This window comes from Anser brachyrhynchus, assembly GCF_964034855.1.
Source record: "Anser brachyrhynchus genome assembly, chromosome: 1".
Lineage (NCBI taxonomy): Eukaryota > Metazoa > Chordata > Aves > Anseriformes > Anatidae > Anser > Anser brachyrhynchus.
This window is the reverse complement of record NC_137694.1, coordinates 129418317-129434894: the sequence shown is the minus strand read 5'-3', so window position 1 is coordinate 129434894 and position 16578 is coordinate 129418317. Positions and strand designations below refer to the sequence as shown.

Genomic DNA, 16578 nt, shown 5'->3' with positions numbered 1-16578 from the left:
ACGGTAGAGGATTTGGTTCTGGGGATTTGTCTACATCTACAGTTGATTAACTTCCTAAAATACATTGAGATAGCACCTCAGTTTGTGAGGTAGCAGTTTCAACAAATTAATTTATATCTTAAAATTTGCATCCTACAGTAATAGCACATTTAGAAATAGGATTAAATTTCTAATGCTTTCTTTTATGTGCTCAAGAGCACTAACATTTTGTTAGTTTAGCTATTTCCATGGCACCAAGAAAGTCCCTCAAGCATCTGTTCCTCCGGCTCCCAGCAGCTTATGCTAGCTACATGCCAAAGTTCGTGCCTGCGCAGGGCTGGAAATCCTTTTAACACGGAGAGGTAAAACCAACCAGCACTGCGTTGCGTGCGCCCGATAACCTTCAGTACCTGAGTTGGACTTTTTGTCTTGCAGGCCGTGGAGGGGAGGGAGGCCAGGAGCTGTGGCCTGCCCCGCGTGGGCTCATCCAGCACCCAGCTGGTGGCACCAAGCCCTGTTCAGCCGCTGGCCGCACTCACACGGCGCCTGGGGAAATTTAGAAAAGTGCCTTTTGTTTCCTCAGCTGCTCTGTTCCAGGCTGGGAAGCGCTGGCATCCCGGTACCGTCAGGGCTCGCTACCTAAGGAAGCTGGCTGATCTCCAAAACGGAGGGCAGAGAGAGGGAAGCAGCTGCAGGAAGCGGGATGAATGGGCCGGGGCATACGCAATTAGCTGCTAATTCCTAGGACAGCTCAAAAATCAGCTGAGGCCAAAGGTGCCAAGCGAAATCTAATTTCTGGCTCAAGGGTATTAATAACCATGGAGACAACCACCCGGTGTGTGGTATAGGGGGTTCAGATCCACCCCGAATTGCTCTTTTTCATGTCAGGACCACTCTGAGCTGAAGCCGGTGCTGGGAGGACGCTCCCTCTGCTTGCTGAAGGAGAGCCGCCTGGGCCCAGCACCGCAGCCACCCCTGCATGGCCCAGAAGCGGCAGAGCGATTGTTTTGCTCCTACTTTTAAACCATCCTCCTGCCTGCCTCTTGCACCCCTAACCGAGGCTAACGCGGCGAGAGCTGTCAGCGCAGCGATGACTGCAGCGCGACACAGCCGAGGAGTTCGCAGGAACACGAGACGTTTTCGCACCACGCGAGCCCCGCAGCAGGCAAACGTGTTTTTGTGCCTGCAGGGAGGCCTGGCCTGGGGCGCTGCACACAAGGGCTGGGCTGGGGCCAAGGGGGAGAGAGGGGCCTGCACCCGCCTTGGGCCAGCGCCACAGGACAGTGAGGGCACACGTGAAAATGTCAGCCCTGGTGGTCCCAGGCTGCGCTGCTCCTCTCAGCAGCCGGACAGAAAGAGGCTCACGAAATGTACTGAGCAGCTGGCTGTCATATGCCTAAAACCAAGAGTACGTTGCATGTAATTATATTTAATCCTTTGACCTGTTCGCCTAACCCTTTGGCTCATTTATGAATGGACTGTTAATAAGAAAAATACAAACAGAAGATGAAATATAATTAATAAAAGGAACATCTCGAATGTTTACCATCACATTCCCATGGAAAACCAAGCACTAAGTGCTATGATCCCACATTAAGCAATGCTGATTCCTTTTAGAGTTAAAAAAATAACATTACAAAAAGAACATAAAACTCTTTTCTTAATAATCTTACAAATTTCCAAATCAAGAATTTAACTATTATCATGCAAATGCATGGCCCTGATGTTTCATACCTACATGGATTTCTACATGTAAACCGAAGTCTACTGCAAGACCACTGTGTGCTATTAACAAAAAATCATTTTACACAACTCTTCAAACAGCAATATTTAATCATTTTCACATCAAAAGCACTTTGCAGCTCACCAGCATTTTCCGTTTTTCTTTAAATATAAAACCAAACATTTTTAAAAGCAGCAGTTCTTAACCACAGGTTCAATGCATAATTGATCCTCTTTAAAAAGGGAAAAATCCACATGCTATGTAAAATACCTTCTATTATTATAATGAAATGCAGCAAGAAGAAAAACTTGTGTTTCTATGAACTCTCTTCTCCTAGAATAATAAACTTTCAAAACAAAGCATTTTCACAAAATCTTATTTAATCCTCATTTACAGAGCTTGATAGGTTGGACTTGTAACTTGCATTTATAAAATGGCAAGTTATCATCTCAAGTTATCATCAACAGGAGGGAAAAAAATGATGTAATCTGCTATCAGGAAACTCCATGCCAAATTCAGACTTTCATTTGCAAAAAAATGGAGCATTTCTGAGACGTCCCTTGTGTTTCTGAAGTACAGCTCATGAATTAATACTTTATTTACCACAGATACAATAGTTTACTTTCTTCCAGGGATGCAGCTAGGAAGCCAGAAGTATTTATTTATGGATACACATTGCAAATATAACATTACAAACCCAAACAGAATTCTTATTTGTTATCCTTATTTCCTCCTCTTCTACTCTCTGCCACCAACCTCACAAAAGATATGGAAGTAATCTAGAAACCTTTATTGCTGGAAAGCTGTGACGGGACTATCATTCTTTGTATAAAAAATATCTTAATGTAGTTATTTAGGATTGTTAAATAAGAGCATTTCAGTGATAAAATATTTTATTAGTGTTTCTCTTTAAGAACACTGAGGAATGTATTGGGACTTTTGGAAACATCCTCAAGTTTCATCATCAGATCTTTCAGTCTCGGACACCGCAGCTACAAGAGAACCACATGTGATTGTAGAGGAAATTATCCCAATCGTGAGGTTCAGTATTGCCACTTGAGATCCACAAAGCAAGACCTGGGTACAGTGGAGTGTGTATTGTACACATCTGTGCATGTCAAGAAGGTTTCGGGAACTCTGCCGGCCATGTGTGAACGTGACCGGCCAACCGAAAGCCGCGTCTCATCCAGTTCCTGGCAGGCAGGATGGTTAGCGGTGATACAGGATATCCTGGGTGGAGCCAATTCCAGTATTCGGTGAGATGACGAACAGATCCTTTGTGTGTTTTGTTGTCGTTTTTGACCCTCTGAAGTATCAACAATATCACTCACCCACTCTCGCTATGCTGTGCAAAAATATCCATTATTTAAATGCTTTGTAAAAACTCAACAAAGATTGTTGACAAGGCATGAGATACTGTGCCGCTAGTAAGGAACACGCGAAACCGCTAACAGGAAAATGAAGAAGTTGTTCTGAAAGGATGAAAATAGAAACTGGAAGAAACAAAGCAAGCACCAGGTTCAATAAAAATAGGAAGAGAAAGCCCTGCTGCAAAACAGGACTATAAAGTGTCTCACTGTATATACCTCAATGGCAGAAAGCTTATACAACATAATGTAGCAGACAATAGCACATAAATAGCAAATGAAACAATGTCACACAATAGAGAACCTTGTGCAGTAAATAATACAACTTTTTATTCATGTTTTATAGTTTACTTTTATTTATTTTTGCTTTAATAATGCATATTCTGTTCACTCTGTGCAAAATCGGGGACGGAGGCGGGCGCTGAAATCGTCTACGGAAAATCAAGCGAGATGAACATTCAAAACCGAAGGAGATGCCTATCAAAAACGGGAAAGCTAAAAAGCCACAGCTGATAATGACAAAGCTGCTCTCAACCGTGCCGCTCTGTCCCGCCGCCTCGCACCAGCCTGGCCGTACGGAGCAGCTGCACACGACGAGCGTGACCTCTACCGGACACCGGTGACAGGAGTTGGGGGAGCTACGTGACGGAGACCCGGCTTGCAACCAGCTCCAGTCAGAGTGTGGCAAAGAAAGGCACAAATCATTGCAAAGACCAGATTTCTGTTTCGTTGGTGTTCTTCTCCTAAATACATTACTGTACACAACGTAAGGTTCATTGTAGGGGGGTCGGGGGACATGAAATTGCATATTTAACAGAACTTAAGACCGTAACAAGAAGTAGGCTGTTGTATCTCGAAGCAAAAATAATCCCTCCAGCCCCAACGTTAACATTCATTCCTGGCTATATGCAGTACAAACATTTTAAAATCTGTGACAAAAGACAATTAAAAACCAAAAATCAAAATCATAAAGCTTGTAAACAGATAATCTGAAATACACTTTATTTATGGAAAAATATCATCAAAATAGTACCACTATGGACTAAACTGCCTGAGTTTTCATTTCACCTATGATCTTGAAGTAGAGAGCCTTTAGCACAAGAAGATCAATTTCAGTCACAACTAGTGCCACACAGCACCACATCGCGTGGAGATTTTTTCCTCACTGTTGGTATTTTTGTTGTGCTATCAAAAACTGTTGTGCTAATCCTTCAATAAAGGGATGTTGAGGCAATTCTTAAATCATTTGGCACAAAGTTATTTTGGCTGGGGCATAAATTTGAGTCTCAGTCATGTAGAATAATGCAACATTCCATCTATCAAGTATTCACTTTGATTGAAGAGCTTTCTTTATGTCGTTAACCTCCATCTGAAAAGAAAAAAGTATTTCTGATGAAATTAGACGCTTTAAGACACAGAGTTGATGCTGCTAGAAAAGCACATATTCCATCTTTTCCACAGGCACTGAGTACAGGTTTTATACCACTCTGATTTCCAAAGATTTCACAAATTGAGGTGACCTTCTATGTTGCACAGGGTGACCAGTGATGGCTTCCTCCCCTCAGAGGAATATATTCGTGTATATATATATATATGCATGTGCTGTAAGACCTTTCAAGCTCTCAGTTACAACTTTCACAGCCTGTGCAGCTCATTGCCAGGAATTACTCGCCAAATGAGCACTGTGACCATGCACCAGCAGCTGCACTTACCCCTGGCACAAGTAAACAGAGCCACTCTGAGCTGAGGAGCAAAACCTGTCCTCTCTCCCCTAGAGGGATGGCTCTTGCTGTGGGGATGGGGGCCCTCTACACCCATCAAGCCCATGCCCAGGCACCCCAAGGTCTCCGATGGATGTACGGCGGTGTGGCAGAAGCAGGTGGCTGAAGCTACCAACACCCCCAGCTGCACACTTGGCCCTTCCAGCAGCCTCCACAAACCCTGAGGCAGGGATGTGAGATACATTCCCAAACACCCGCAGTGCTCAGCTGGGCCATATCATCACTGCATTCTTCTTTATTTAATACATGCACCGAGAGCTGCGCTGCTTTATGCCTGTCAGAGCACTGATCAACTAATGCAATTTCTGTTTGTTGAACTTCTTTGTTGTTGTTGTGGTTGTTGATCTTCATTTAAAGCTAATTACGCCATCTCGACCAGCATCTGAACCAGTATAAGCAACATCTGAGCAGGAGTAAAAGCATTCAGCTGTAAGATCATATTTTTAAAACCATCAACGTAGGGCTCTGTGTAAACATTTAAAGCCATCCTTGGAGGTGGAATACAGACCTCTGAATAGTTTGCCCTGTTAGACTAAATCAATGACTGCTATTAAAATGTTCATCAGTTTTATCTGCATATATTCCAATTTTAGCTGAACTGTAAACTACAAGAAGCCATGTGCCTATGTGGCTGCATGCATAAAGTCCTTTACACAGTTCTGCCATCCTCTGTCATGTTCCCAAGCCCTTTACTGAGCAGGAGCAGCCCAGTGAAATTACAGTTCGATTTTCTATCCCTGGTACAGAGAGAAAGTACAGCTGACCTATACCACCAAAATATAAAACATAATCGATACAAAAGCAGTTATCAAGTACATCACTCTCCCAAATCCAGAAAAGCAGTTACTGAGGCTGCAGAGTCAATGATCAAAGTCAAAGGTGCAGCTCTGCTCCTCACACGCAGGTAGGGCAGCACGCTGCCTGGCAAACACTAAATCAACATGACAACTTCTAGAGCTAAGGTACTGCACAAACTGTGATAGCAGTAACTGGCTCCTAATCCTAACACCATCTTTTATATTGTTTAGGATGCTTTAGTGAGGGCGACCTGAGTACAGTCTGTAAAACAGACATAAAAACCTTGCTGTGTGAAATAATATTCCAGGCACAGCAACACTAAGACCAGCCTAATACAAAATATAAAGCTCTGGAAGAGAGCAAATCATTAAAAACAAAAACAAAACCATACAATTTCACTTGTGACAAAATCAGACCATTAAAACCGACACTAAAGAAATACCCGAACTGGAATCCTACATGGCGTTCTTTCATTTGGTACTTGTGCACTTGTGCTGATAAATTTTTAGATAATTATCAGGCTTTTCAGTACGAATCCAGCACTGCAATGCATATGACACAAACTGGTAACATTAGGAAGGGAGTAGGTACCCCCTATTAGAAATGTTAATAGTTTTTGATTCACTGGTATCTAAGTATCTTACCAGAGATTTATGTTCTATACGTGAGGCTAAATCAAACCTGCTGATATTTCCGTAACACTGTAAGTAATTCAAGTACCTGCAACCGTAGACGGATCTTTTTTTCTTCATCCAACTCAGACAGCAACTGCTTAATCTCTTTTCTGTTAAAAGAATGCGATAAAAAACTTAGAATGCAAATATTGAAATTAATAAAGTACAAAAGGTCACCTCTTGGAGGAATATTTTCCATATTTCACTAATTATGTGGGTTTTTTTTTGTGTTTGTTTTTTTTTTTCCTCAAATAACTAATTAAAGTAAGTATATTCTTGTGTACTACTTACTACAGAGAAGTAAGACAATCTATAATAGGGCATACCCTGCCCTTCCCCTGCCCCAAATTAATACGAACAATACATTTCCTCCTAACAGCGCTGCATCCACAGGCTTTGCTCTTGGCTGGCTGTATGAACGTTGAATCCAGCTGCCTTTTTTCCACACAGAATGTAGATGGATTGGCTGTTGGTGGGTTATAAGAGCTGTAACACAAATTCTGCCCATCGTATCGTATGCTTAAGCCAGTCAGAAGCCGTTTGTGCCGACAACACAAAGTAACCTTCAGCTTCATTTATGAGCCTTAATGACTCCCAGGTATGGATTTCCTGTCTCCCTTCTTGGAAGGGAAGGGAAACACCGCTACCAGGAGCAGACACCTCCCCACATTCCCAAAGTGCCCTCACCTTGAGACAGAGACCAGCAGGTGGGAGCAGCCCATGCAAGAAGGGCTGGGGAGGGCAGAGGAGCAGGAGACAGCCTAAGAGATTAAGCTGTGGGGCTCAGTGACTACTTGCAGCCTGAACCATGCCCTCCTGCAAGGTCTTCTCCCAAACTACCCCCACACCCCTGTTCTGGCACAGTCTCTGCCCTCTGCTTTGCCTTTTCTTTTTCCTGACTGGGCTACAGGCAACAGACAATGACAGTGGAGGATTCGCTTCCAAAACATCAAATACTCTCAGGAATAACAAAAACTATGTGAAAGCCCTACGAGATGAGCAGCTTAAAATAAAACAAAGATGGCCATCCCTGAAATAAGATGCAGGGTCATAAACCCAACTTCAAATGTCCTAATGACAAATGCATTACTTCTTCTGAAATACAAGCTTCCTGTGAAAATGTGCTAGCAGCAACACGCCAGCAAACAACACCAAAGCATTTGACGCTGTCTCCCATCTGTCTCACTGACAGATGGACCACTCGGTGGGTAGGGAATTGGGTGGATGGTCACACAGAGAGAGCTGCTGTCAACGGCTCAATGCCCAGGTGGAGATCAGTAACAAGTGGTGGTCCTCAGGGGTCAGTACTGGGACCGTCACTGTTTAACATCTTTGTCAGTAGCATGGACAGTGGGATCGAGTGCACCCTCAGCAAGTTTGCTGATGACACCAAGGTGGGTGATGCAATCAACACACTGGAGGGAAGGGATGCCATCCAGAGGGACCTGGACAGGCTGGAGAGCTGGGCCTGTGCAATCCTCATGAGGTTCAACAAGGCCAAGGGCAAGGTCCTGCATCTGGGCCAGGGCAATTCCAAGCACAGATACAGGCTCGATGGAGAAAAGACAGAGAGTAGCACTAAGGAGAAGGACCTGGGGGTGTTGGTTGATGAGAAGCTTGACATGAGCCAGCAATGTGCACTTGCAGCCCAGAAAGCCAACCATATCCTGGGCTGCATGAAAAGCAGCATGGCCAGCAGGGTGAGGGAGGTGATTCTCTCCCTCTGCTCTGCTCTCGTGAGACCCCACCTGGAGCCCTGCGTTCATCTCTGGGGCCCCCAGCACAAGAAGGACATGGATGTATTAGAATGAGTCCAGAGGAGGGCCACAAAGATAATCAGAGGGCTGGAGCCCCTCTCCTGTGAAGACAGGCTGAGGGAGTTGGGGCTGTCCAGCCTGGAGAAGAGAAGGCTCCAGGGAGACCTTACAGTGGCCTTCTAGTACCTAAAGGGGGCTACAGGAAAGCTGGGGAGGGACTCTTGGTCAGGGAGTGGAGTGATAGGACAAGGAATAATGGTTTTAAATTTAAAAAGGGTAGATTTAGATTAGATACTCAGAAGAAATTCTTCACTCAGAGGGTGGTGAGGCACTGGAACAGGCTGCCCGGAGAAGCTGTGGATGCCCCATCCCTGGAGGTGCTCAAGGCCAGGCTGGATGGGGCTTTGGGCAACCTGGTCTGGTGGAAGGTGTCCCTGCCCATGGCAGGGGGGTTGGAACCAGGTGATCTTTAAGGTCCCTTCCAACCTAAATCATTCTAACATTCTATGATTCTAAATCAATTTAATAGTTTTAGGCACTTCTACTGAATTCATATTACAACTAGAACAAATGCCCCCCTTATTAAGATTAGGGTGAGTTCCCAAGTAGCTATTGGCAAATTAAACAATATAAAATTATTCACCACTTATAGCTTGTATAGCTTAACCTTTTCAACAGCCCATAAACTTCTGCTTATGTCACAAAGCAGATAGTGCCAGTCTTTTTTCCTGACCTTCTCACCTCCGAATGTGTTCTGTCAGGAAAGTAGACAGAAACCACTCACAAACACAAAGGCAATCAGTAATGTATACGAAGACAAACTCCAGAAGAAACTGATGCCACACTTAATGGATGTATCCCAATTACAGCTGTGATTTGCAGTACTTACTTTTGCTGGTCTTTCATCGTTTCAATGATGATTTTTAGCTCCTTAATTTGTGTTCTCAGCTCCTCCAGGGCAGTCTGACCTTGGCTCAAGTGTTCAGTCTTTGGCTTTCCTTCAGTACCAAACAGGGATGGGGAATTTGACCTGTGGCCTGTTGTTCCCATAGCAATTGAATGAAATCCAGGTGACGGTGAAGGGGATAGAGATGGTTGTACATTACTGCCACTAGCCAAACCTCCTGGTTTCGGAGGCAAGGAAGTTTTATTATCAGACACCTGTAACAAAAAGAACAACATTTAATGCCTGGAGAATGCTTTATGAAAATCAAAACCTCTAATAAACATTAAATATTTTGCTGCTATATAGTAATGTTGAAAGTCCATAGTCAGACATAGAAAGTTTCAAATATGACAGCCAGAACAACCAGTCAAATTATCTTTGTACTTATACATCAGAGGGGGTTTAGCTGGGACCTGTAATTCCAGACAGTTTCAGCAGAAGTTTCCAGTTGCTACAGCTGATCAGCAATAAGCATTTCCAAGACCTCAGTCTGAGCACTGCAATGAACCAAGGAAGATATTGACTGTTTCTCTCAGAAATGTAAGAATTTCTCTCAGTTTGTAAGAACATGCCTACGTCCATGGAAGTCTCCTGCAGAGCACAAAATAGTGTGGCCAAGAATCCAAATTGCATTTTTTGTAGATTACACTGATGATTTTCAACTAACCATTGAAGGATTCTTCAATATATGATACTGTTTTAAAATTAGAAGACTGTGTTAAATGTTGCCCTCAGTATTAGAAAAATAGCTAACCGTTCCATAAAGTTGCTAGGTGAAATGATATAAAAACTAACACAAAATCCCATGACTTCACAATGACAGTATATTAATATGAAATAAAATAGTTGTATAACTTCACTGTACTGTCCTCTGGTACCTGAATCATCTGTGAATCCTTGTAACAACCAATGGCTCTTCATTCTTACAGGAACTTAAGAGAATAATGCAGCATTACCCTAGCTATCCTGAAAATTTATGGCTTAGCTCAGAAGGATCCCATATTTCTTGAACTGCAACACAGTGCTCTACTCAATAGACAAGGCATAGAAGACACCTACCATATAGTACCAGTTACCTCACTGCATACACAGCACAGTGTACAAGTACAGTTATCACAATGGCAAGTAGAGTGCCACTTATTCATCATGTTGTTGTTTGGTAATGCTAATGTGTGCCTAATATAACACCTACCAGAACTATTGGAAGATCTGATTTAGCCCAGAATAAGAAAAAAACACAAGACTGCCCATGTTGAGTATATGTGGCAAGGTTTTAGTACCAGGGCAGCTGCAGGGGTGGCCTCTGTGAGCAGAGCCCAGCAGCTGCCCCATGTCAGATAAGGGCCAGCTCCAGCCGGCTCCAAAAGGGACCTGCTGCTGGCCAGAGCCGAGCCAGGCAGCGACGCTGGGTGGGCCTCTGGGAGAGCAGAGTTAAGAAAAGGGAAAAACTGCTGTGCAAAAGCAGCTGGGAGAGAGGAGTGAGAAGCAGCCCTGCAGCCCCCCAAGGTCAGTGCAGCAGGAGGGCAGGAGGTGCTCCAGGCACACAGCAGCAGTTCCCCTGCGGGCTGTGGAGAGGCCCCTGGTGGAGCAGGCTGTCCCCCTGCAGCCCGTGGGTCCCACATGGAGCAGATCTCCACGCTGCAGCCCGTGGAGGAGCCCACGTGGAGCAGGTGGATGTGGCCTGGAGGAGGCTGCGGCCCATGGAGAGCCCCATGAATGGAGGGGAAGGTGTCTGTAGTTTGCTTTCAGATTCTCATTGCTATAGCCTGCTAGAAATAGGCAATAAATTACATTAATCTGCCTATACTGAGTCTGTTTTGCCTGTGATGATAATTGTTGAGTAATGTCCCTGTCCTTATCTCAACCCTTGAGCCCTTTTTGTCACATTTTCTCCCCCCTTTTTCTTTGAGGAGGGGGAGTGAGAAAGCAGTTGTGGTGGAGCTCAGCTGCCCAGCTGGGTGAAACCACCACAGCCATCTAACTCTATCATTAGAAAAGAGATATTCAAACTGAATGGCAAATAGAGTAAGATACTGAGCAAAAATATTATGGAAACAGATGGAGATACACGGTGAGTGAAGACCTGAGGACTGAGGCCATGGACATTAACTGGACAAAGTAACTGAGAGAAAAGTTAGCAGTCAGATGAGAATTAGGAGAAAACGGGGTGTGGAGGGAAGAGCAGGATCCACCACATTCTGCAGAAAGCAGTCTTCCCCACTGCATGAGTGTGACTGAGTATCAAACCTGTCCCAGGCAGGCACTGCTTAAAGAAATGTGTTCTGTGGAACAAACAGTGTGACTATATATAGAAAAATGACATTATAAATCACAAGAGAGATGAATAACTCGACTCCATGACCTTAATAACGTTTCATGTATTGTGTATGTATTGTGCTTCTTTTAATATTTTATGTATGTGTGTACGTGTCTGAGCAGTGTGTACCTGTAATCCGACCCTTCATGGATAATAACCCTTATATGACCAGATGCAAGTTCCCTTTGGACTGAAAAGAGGCTAAGTCCAAACCTGCAGCAAGTGAGCAAGGCACAACTGGAGTCATCCACATTGAACACATTATTCCAGAGCTTAACTGGCCATCTGTATTAGAGCCTCAAGCAGCTACTTTCTGATAGCAGTCTTCGTGTTGTACAGGAACAAAATCTACATGGTTGTCATGCCAGCAGATCATTTACGGATGTTGGCCCAAGAGTATTCATTAATCCAAGTGCACCCAGAAGAGGGAGCTATATAGCAAAACATTATCTTCATAACTTGATCACAGAAGTGCACAACTGCATCTTTCGAATACTTTAGTTATACTATTAGAGTGTAATATTTATATATTAAGGATTTTTTTTCACACTATGGTTATGGAGGCAATTTAACTGTGCAATTCACTTTAGACTTGCATTTCAAACCCAGAAGAATCTTTAGTAATGATTACCATTTTTAAGCTTCTTTGAAGGACTGGTTACCAAAGTGATTGTTGAATTAAATGTTAAAAGTAACTATTTAATAATGTTTTCAAAAATTAAAATGCATGCAACAAGGCTAAACAGCGACATTCCAAATAACTTACTTGTGATATTGTAACAGTTCTTGATTTCCTTGACACTTCAATAGTTTTGTGTGTAACGGAAACATGTTCCTCCTTCTCTTCTTCAGGACTTGGTGAGTCAAAGAAATCCGGGCTTGAAAGGGACGACTATGTAGTTAAACACACACATACCATGAGAGGAAAAAAATGCAGATATTTTCATTGTACAAGAACTCAACAGAAAAGAAGAAAATGTATATGATTTTTAAAACTATTTTCAAAGTAACAACACTTAAAATCAGTACTCTCTCTCCCCAGTTTTTTAACCCTTGTTTTCCAGGCTAGATGAAATGAGAAATACTTAGAGAGTTGGGCTCAACAATAATTTACATCTTCATATTGCTTTATATTATAAGATGAAAGCACCTTCCTGTCCACAAGCAGAGCTGTATCTTATTTGGCTAGGACACCGAGAACCGTGTGGTAGGTGTCAGCTCTGCCACCACTTTGCTCAGTGCAGGTCTTTCTTTGCTGCTCTTCAGAGGAGTCATGCTGCTGCCTGTGCACACTGCTGGCATTGCAGGGCTGCCACAGGCATGGTCTCTTTGCAAAGGTGCAAACAGGGATGGAAGGTTCTTTTCACCCCTTGTTCCTTCTCCTAAAGATAGAGCAATGGTTTCCAAAGCATGGTTTATGAAAACAAGTGTCTCAAGGTACTTATTAGAAATTTAAGTCCCCCATATATTTACAAATATGAGCTTGTGAGAGGAAATGTATGACGGCTCAAGGAGAGCTACTGAAGGCCAACAACAGTCTGCTGTCCTCAAAATCTGGTAAGTAAGTGGCCTAGAGAAATCAAGGGAAATGATTTCCAGAAAAGCTCTCTTTTTGGAAATGCTTATAAAATCCTCAATACTTAGCAGAAGCTAGTTTATTCCAAAGATTTTTAGGAAGGATTTTTCTGGCCTCACCCATTGTTGGCAAAGAAAATCTGGCAGCACCCAAATAAGGTGGTACAAATCTTACAAGGGAGGGAATGTTTTAAGCATTAGCATTCAAAACACTGGCAGCCTTCTGACACAAATTTTCCTGAGCGGCATCTCTCTGCCTCACTGTACGTGTGAAGGAATGGCTGTGTACATGTATTAAAAGCACCAGGGAACAGAATTAGAAGGAAGAAAAAAGTCAGGAAAAATCTTCTCAAAAGAAAAGGAAAATTAACTTACAGATGTGAGAGACTGAGAGGGCGGTCGCCTGCCAGTAGCTTTTGGTCTGGTTGTAGTTGGATGATTAAGCTTCTCAGCAATTGGTACTACAGAGTCAAAACCTTCCAAGTCTTAAAAATAAAACAGAATTGATTTGGTTTTCTGGCAATTGTTTTATAAGAATCACTTTTTTTTCTTTTAATTTCAAAGAAATCAAATCTCACTTTCCCCATTGTGTCACAGTATTCTGCGCACATCTAGACACCATGATGTCACTAAAAAAATCCTGGAAGTCAAAGGCAGCTGCAACCCAGTCGCCCTTGCCAAGCACAATGGCCCTTGCATGTCAAACACAATAAAGCAGACAGGAAATGCTCAGAGGAGCCTATGGTTTTGTTTACTCTCAGCGTAGTGAAAGCTAAAGACAACACGGGTCCTGTGGATAGAATAAACAGTTTCAAAATTTCCATCTTGCTATTAAAAGGGTTAGTAGTTTTTCTCTGAATAACTGGAGACAGAGGACAGTGCACGCGTTGTCTCAAGAACTGTACTGTGCTGCACCTGCAGCATCCCACACAATTGCTCAGGAGATCAGAGAAGGAGAGTGCTGGAGCTGGAAGGCACCTGCAGGTTCCCAAACGCCAGCAGCTGGAGGCGGCATAGTTTCCAGAAGCTGCAGATGAGGGGGATATCTTCAGCAGTCCAGAGGCTACGGTAAGAGAAATCTCCAACAGATTCCCGAAGCTGTACAAAGCTCAGGAGTCTTGACTGTTTGTATGGCTAGTGAAATAGGAGGGAAGTGTTCGCTGAATCCAGCCACGTGGTAGCATGTTTACATGGAAGAACGATGGCTGAAGGAGTACTGTGGCTCGTGATTACATGCCTGAATCAAATGGCTTAACACCATTCATCTATTTTTATGGGCTATATCAGTTTCAGTCACATCAATTTCAAAATGCCCTATTGCATATGTTAAACAGAAATGATTCAGAAAATATACAGGAGATACTCTAGACACAATAAATCAAAATTCAGTAAAATTACTTTCAGGCATAAATCAAACGCTGGAATGGTATTTGTTATTCAGAGACCATTTGTCATTGCACACATGCAGGAAAAAAACAGCTTCTAAGTTAGCAGGTATGTATATACCAGGCACCTAATTTTCAGAACTGTTACAGAACAATGAATCTCTGAAGATCAAGCTTTGCTGCTGTATTACAATCATTGCACAGAATTAAGTGATGGAAAAATAAACCTATTGATGGGTCTGTGCAATAAACTAAGCACACTGAAGGACGCTTACATTGATTCCAAGTCCATGACTTGGCAGCTAGGAAACAAATAGGTTCAGACATTCTTTACTCAGCAATATTTTTCCATTCCCAGGAGATTTTAAAAAAAAGAAGGTGGAAAAAAAAAAAAAAGGAGACTTCTTTCAATACCCCTGAAATAGTCTAAGGTTATTCACCTCTTAAACATTATTCTATTTTTGGAGCAACTCTTCCTATATATAGCCTGTGACCCCACTGTCCTCTACCAGGTATTTCTCTCTCTGTTTTTTTATTGACTGCTGCAACCCCATGCCCTGAAGTGTCTCACAAAGTCAGTCAATGGCAATTTGGCAATCCAAAGCTTAAAGTGTATCTACATATCAGGTGAGGCTGCAGTGCTTTTAAAGTAAAAATAAGCTAACGCAAACAGATTATACAAAACCTATCTGGAGACATACAGAACTTCAGGGCTACAGGAAAGGAGAAATACAAGTAAAAGAATTATTTTCTGAAGAAAAAAAAAAAAAAAGCCTAAATATAGGAGCTGGTTTCCAGCAACAGCCAGTTTGAAGCTGATGTATGAGATAGCTACATGACTTGCTTAAGATCACACAGGAAGTCAGTGATGTATTTTTATACATTGTCTTTGTTTTCACCACTGTTACTTTCTTAAGTCGAAAATATACACCTTTTCTACAAACATGTGATGCTTAACTATACAAAATGGTGACTGAAGCAAACCTCTGCTTACCCCAGCCATTCTTCCCCATCTAACCCTTTTTTTTTTTTCCCTGAGCGAGTTTTAGTCCAGCTCTTCTTCCAAAAACATGCGCCCAGCCACACAAATACCTGTTTGGAAGAAAGGATCAGTAGCAGAGGACTGATACAAGCTGTTAAAGCTGAGAAGAAGAGCAGGCTACAACTCTGGGGGGCAATAGAGTGACTGAAGTTATCTTACAGCATGGGAATGCTCCAATGCATCAGTTCTCTCTCTGTTGACACTTCCATGGTAAGCACCACTGTACCTTCATCTGTTCTTACATAGGATAAATATCTACACTAAAATGGAAAACAATCAATGAAAAAAATAGTGAAGGTATTAATAAAGTGTGTTTCTTTGCCTTACATAAACTAACCATTACCTAGACTTCTATGTTTGATTTGAACAACGAAATATTCATGTTTCAATTGTAAAATGTATTGATAAACTGCACAAGAGGATACAAATTTTTGTTCAGGAGACCCATGAGCACTTGCAGATGAAACGTTCTCCATGCATTTTATGAATACTATGAAACACGAACATTTCTGTGCAAAGCTTCTATTATCAGGAAATAATGTGAAGAAATATGACAATCCTTCATTTCTTCCACTTCTGGATGCATTTCTGATGGCTAGAAAAATAAACTAAAGCAGCCTCAACCTGCACTGGATTTTTAAAAAGAACAGAGCAGAGCAGAGGTTGGAAAGGTTCCACAGGTAAGATTTGCTGCCAACAGAGAAATCACAGCCATTCAGCTGATACTATAAATGAGACTCTATTTAAGTGTAAGGGACAACACTTGGTACAATGCTAAAATAGTAAATCCATTTCTAGTACTTCTACATGCCCTTTATCTCCTCCTTCCCCCACCTTTTTTCTCCTTATTTAGATGTGGTTCTCACTCCCAAATCCTCTCTACATCTAAGATTATCACCACCTTCCATGATCATCACCATTCAGGGCAATTCCCATCCACTGGTGGAGAAAATCAGGAACATGACCACTCAAGAGACCTCTGCCTTACTATAATCTATACTGCAGATACAGTAATTAATTCAATTATAGAGGTTATTTGATTTTTTTTTTTTGCTAACGGAAAGCAAGACCATATGGGTGTGACTATACTATACTCACTGAAGTCATTAAACACAGTAATTTGATTGTGGTGTGTATTTTGGGAGCCATCAGACGTTGCAAGCTTAAATATATGTGCTAAGCAAAATATAAAGCCTTTCTGAGCTAAACCAAATGGGAGGCCATTAAAAATAAA

General features: G+C 42.4%; 1 protein-coding gene across 7 annotated transcripts in view; it reads right to left on the bottom strand.

The window, feature by feature from the left end:
- Positions 1-3395: 3395 nt before the first annotated feature.
- Positions 3396-16578, bottom strand: part of SH3KBP1 (SH3 domain containing kinase binding protein 1) — a 225213-nt gene continuing 212030 nt past the window's right edge. For all 7 annotated transcript variants that reach the window (XM_080576410.1, XM_080576411.1, XM_080576412.1 and 4 more), the window contains 5 exons: positions 13293-13402; positions 12109-12234; positions 8969-9240; positions 6369-6432; positions 3396-4438 (listed from right to left, as the gene is read on the bottom strand). In XM_080576410.1, the coding sequence (XP_080432536.1) occupies positions 4397-4438; positions 6369-6432; positions 8969-9240; positions 12109-12234; positions 13293-13402 (614 nt within the window). In that variant the 3' untranslated portion in view covers positions 3396-4396. The remainder of the gene's footprint in view (positions 4439-6368; positions 6433-8968; positions 9241-12108; positions 12235-13292; positions 13403-16578) is intronic.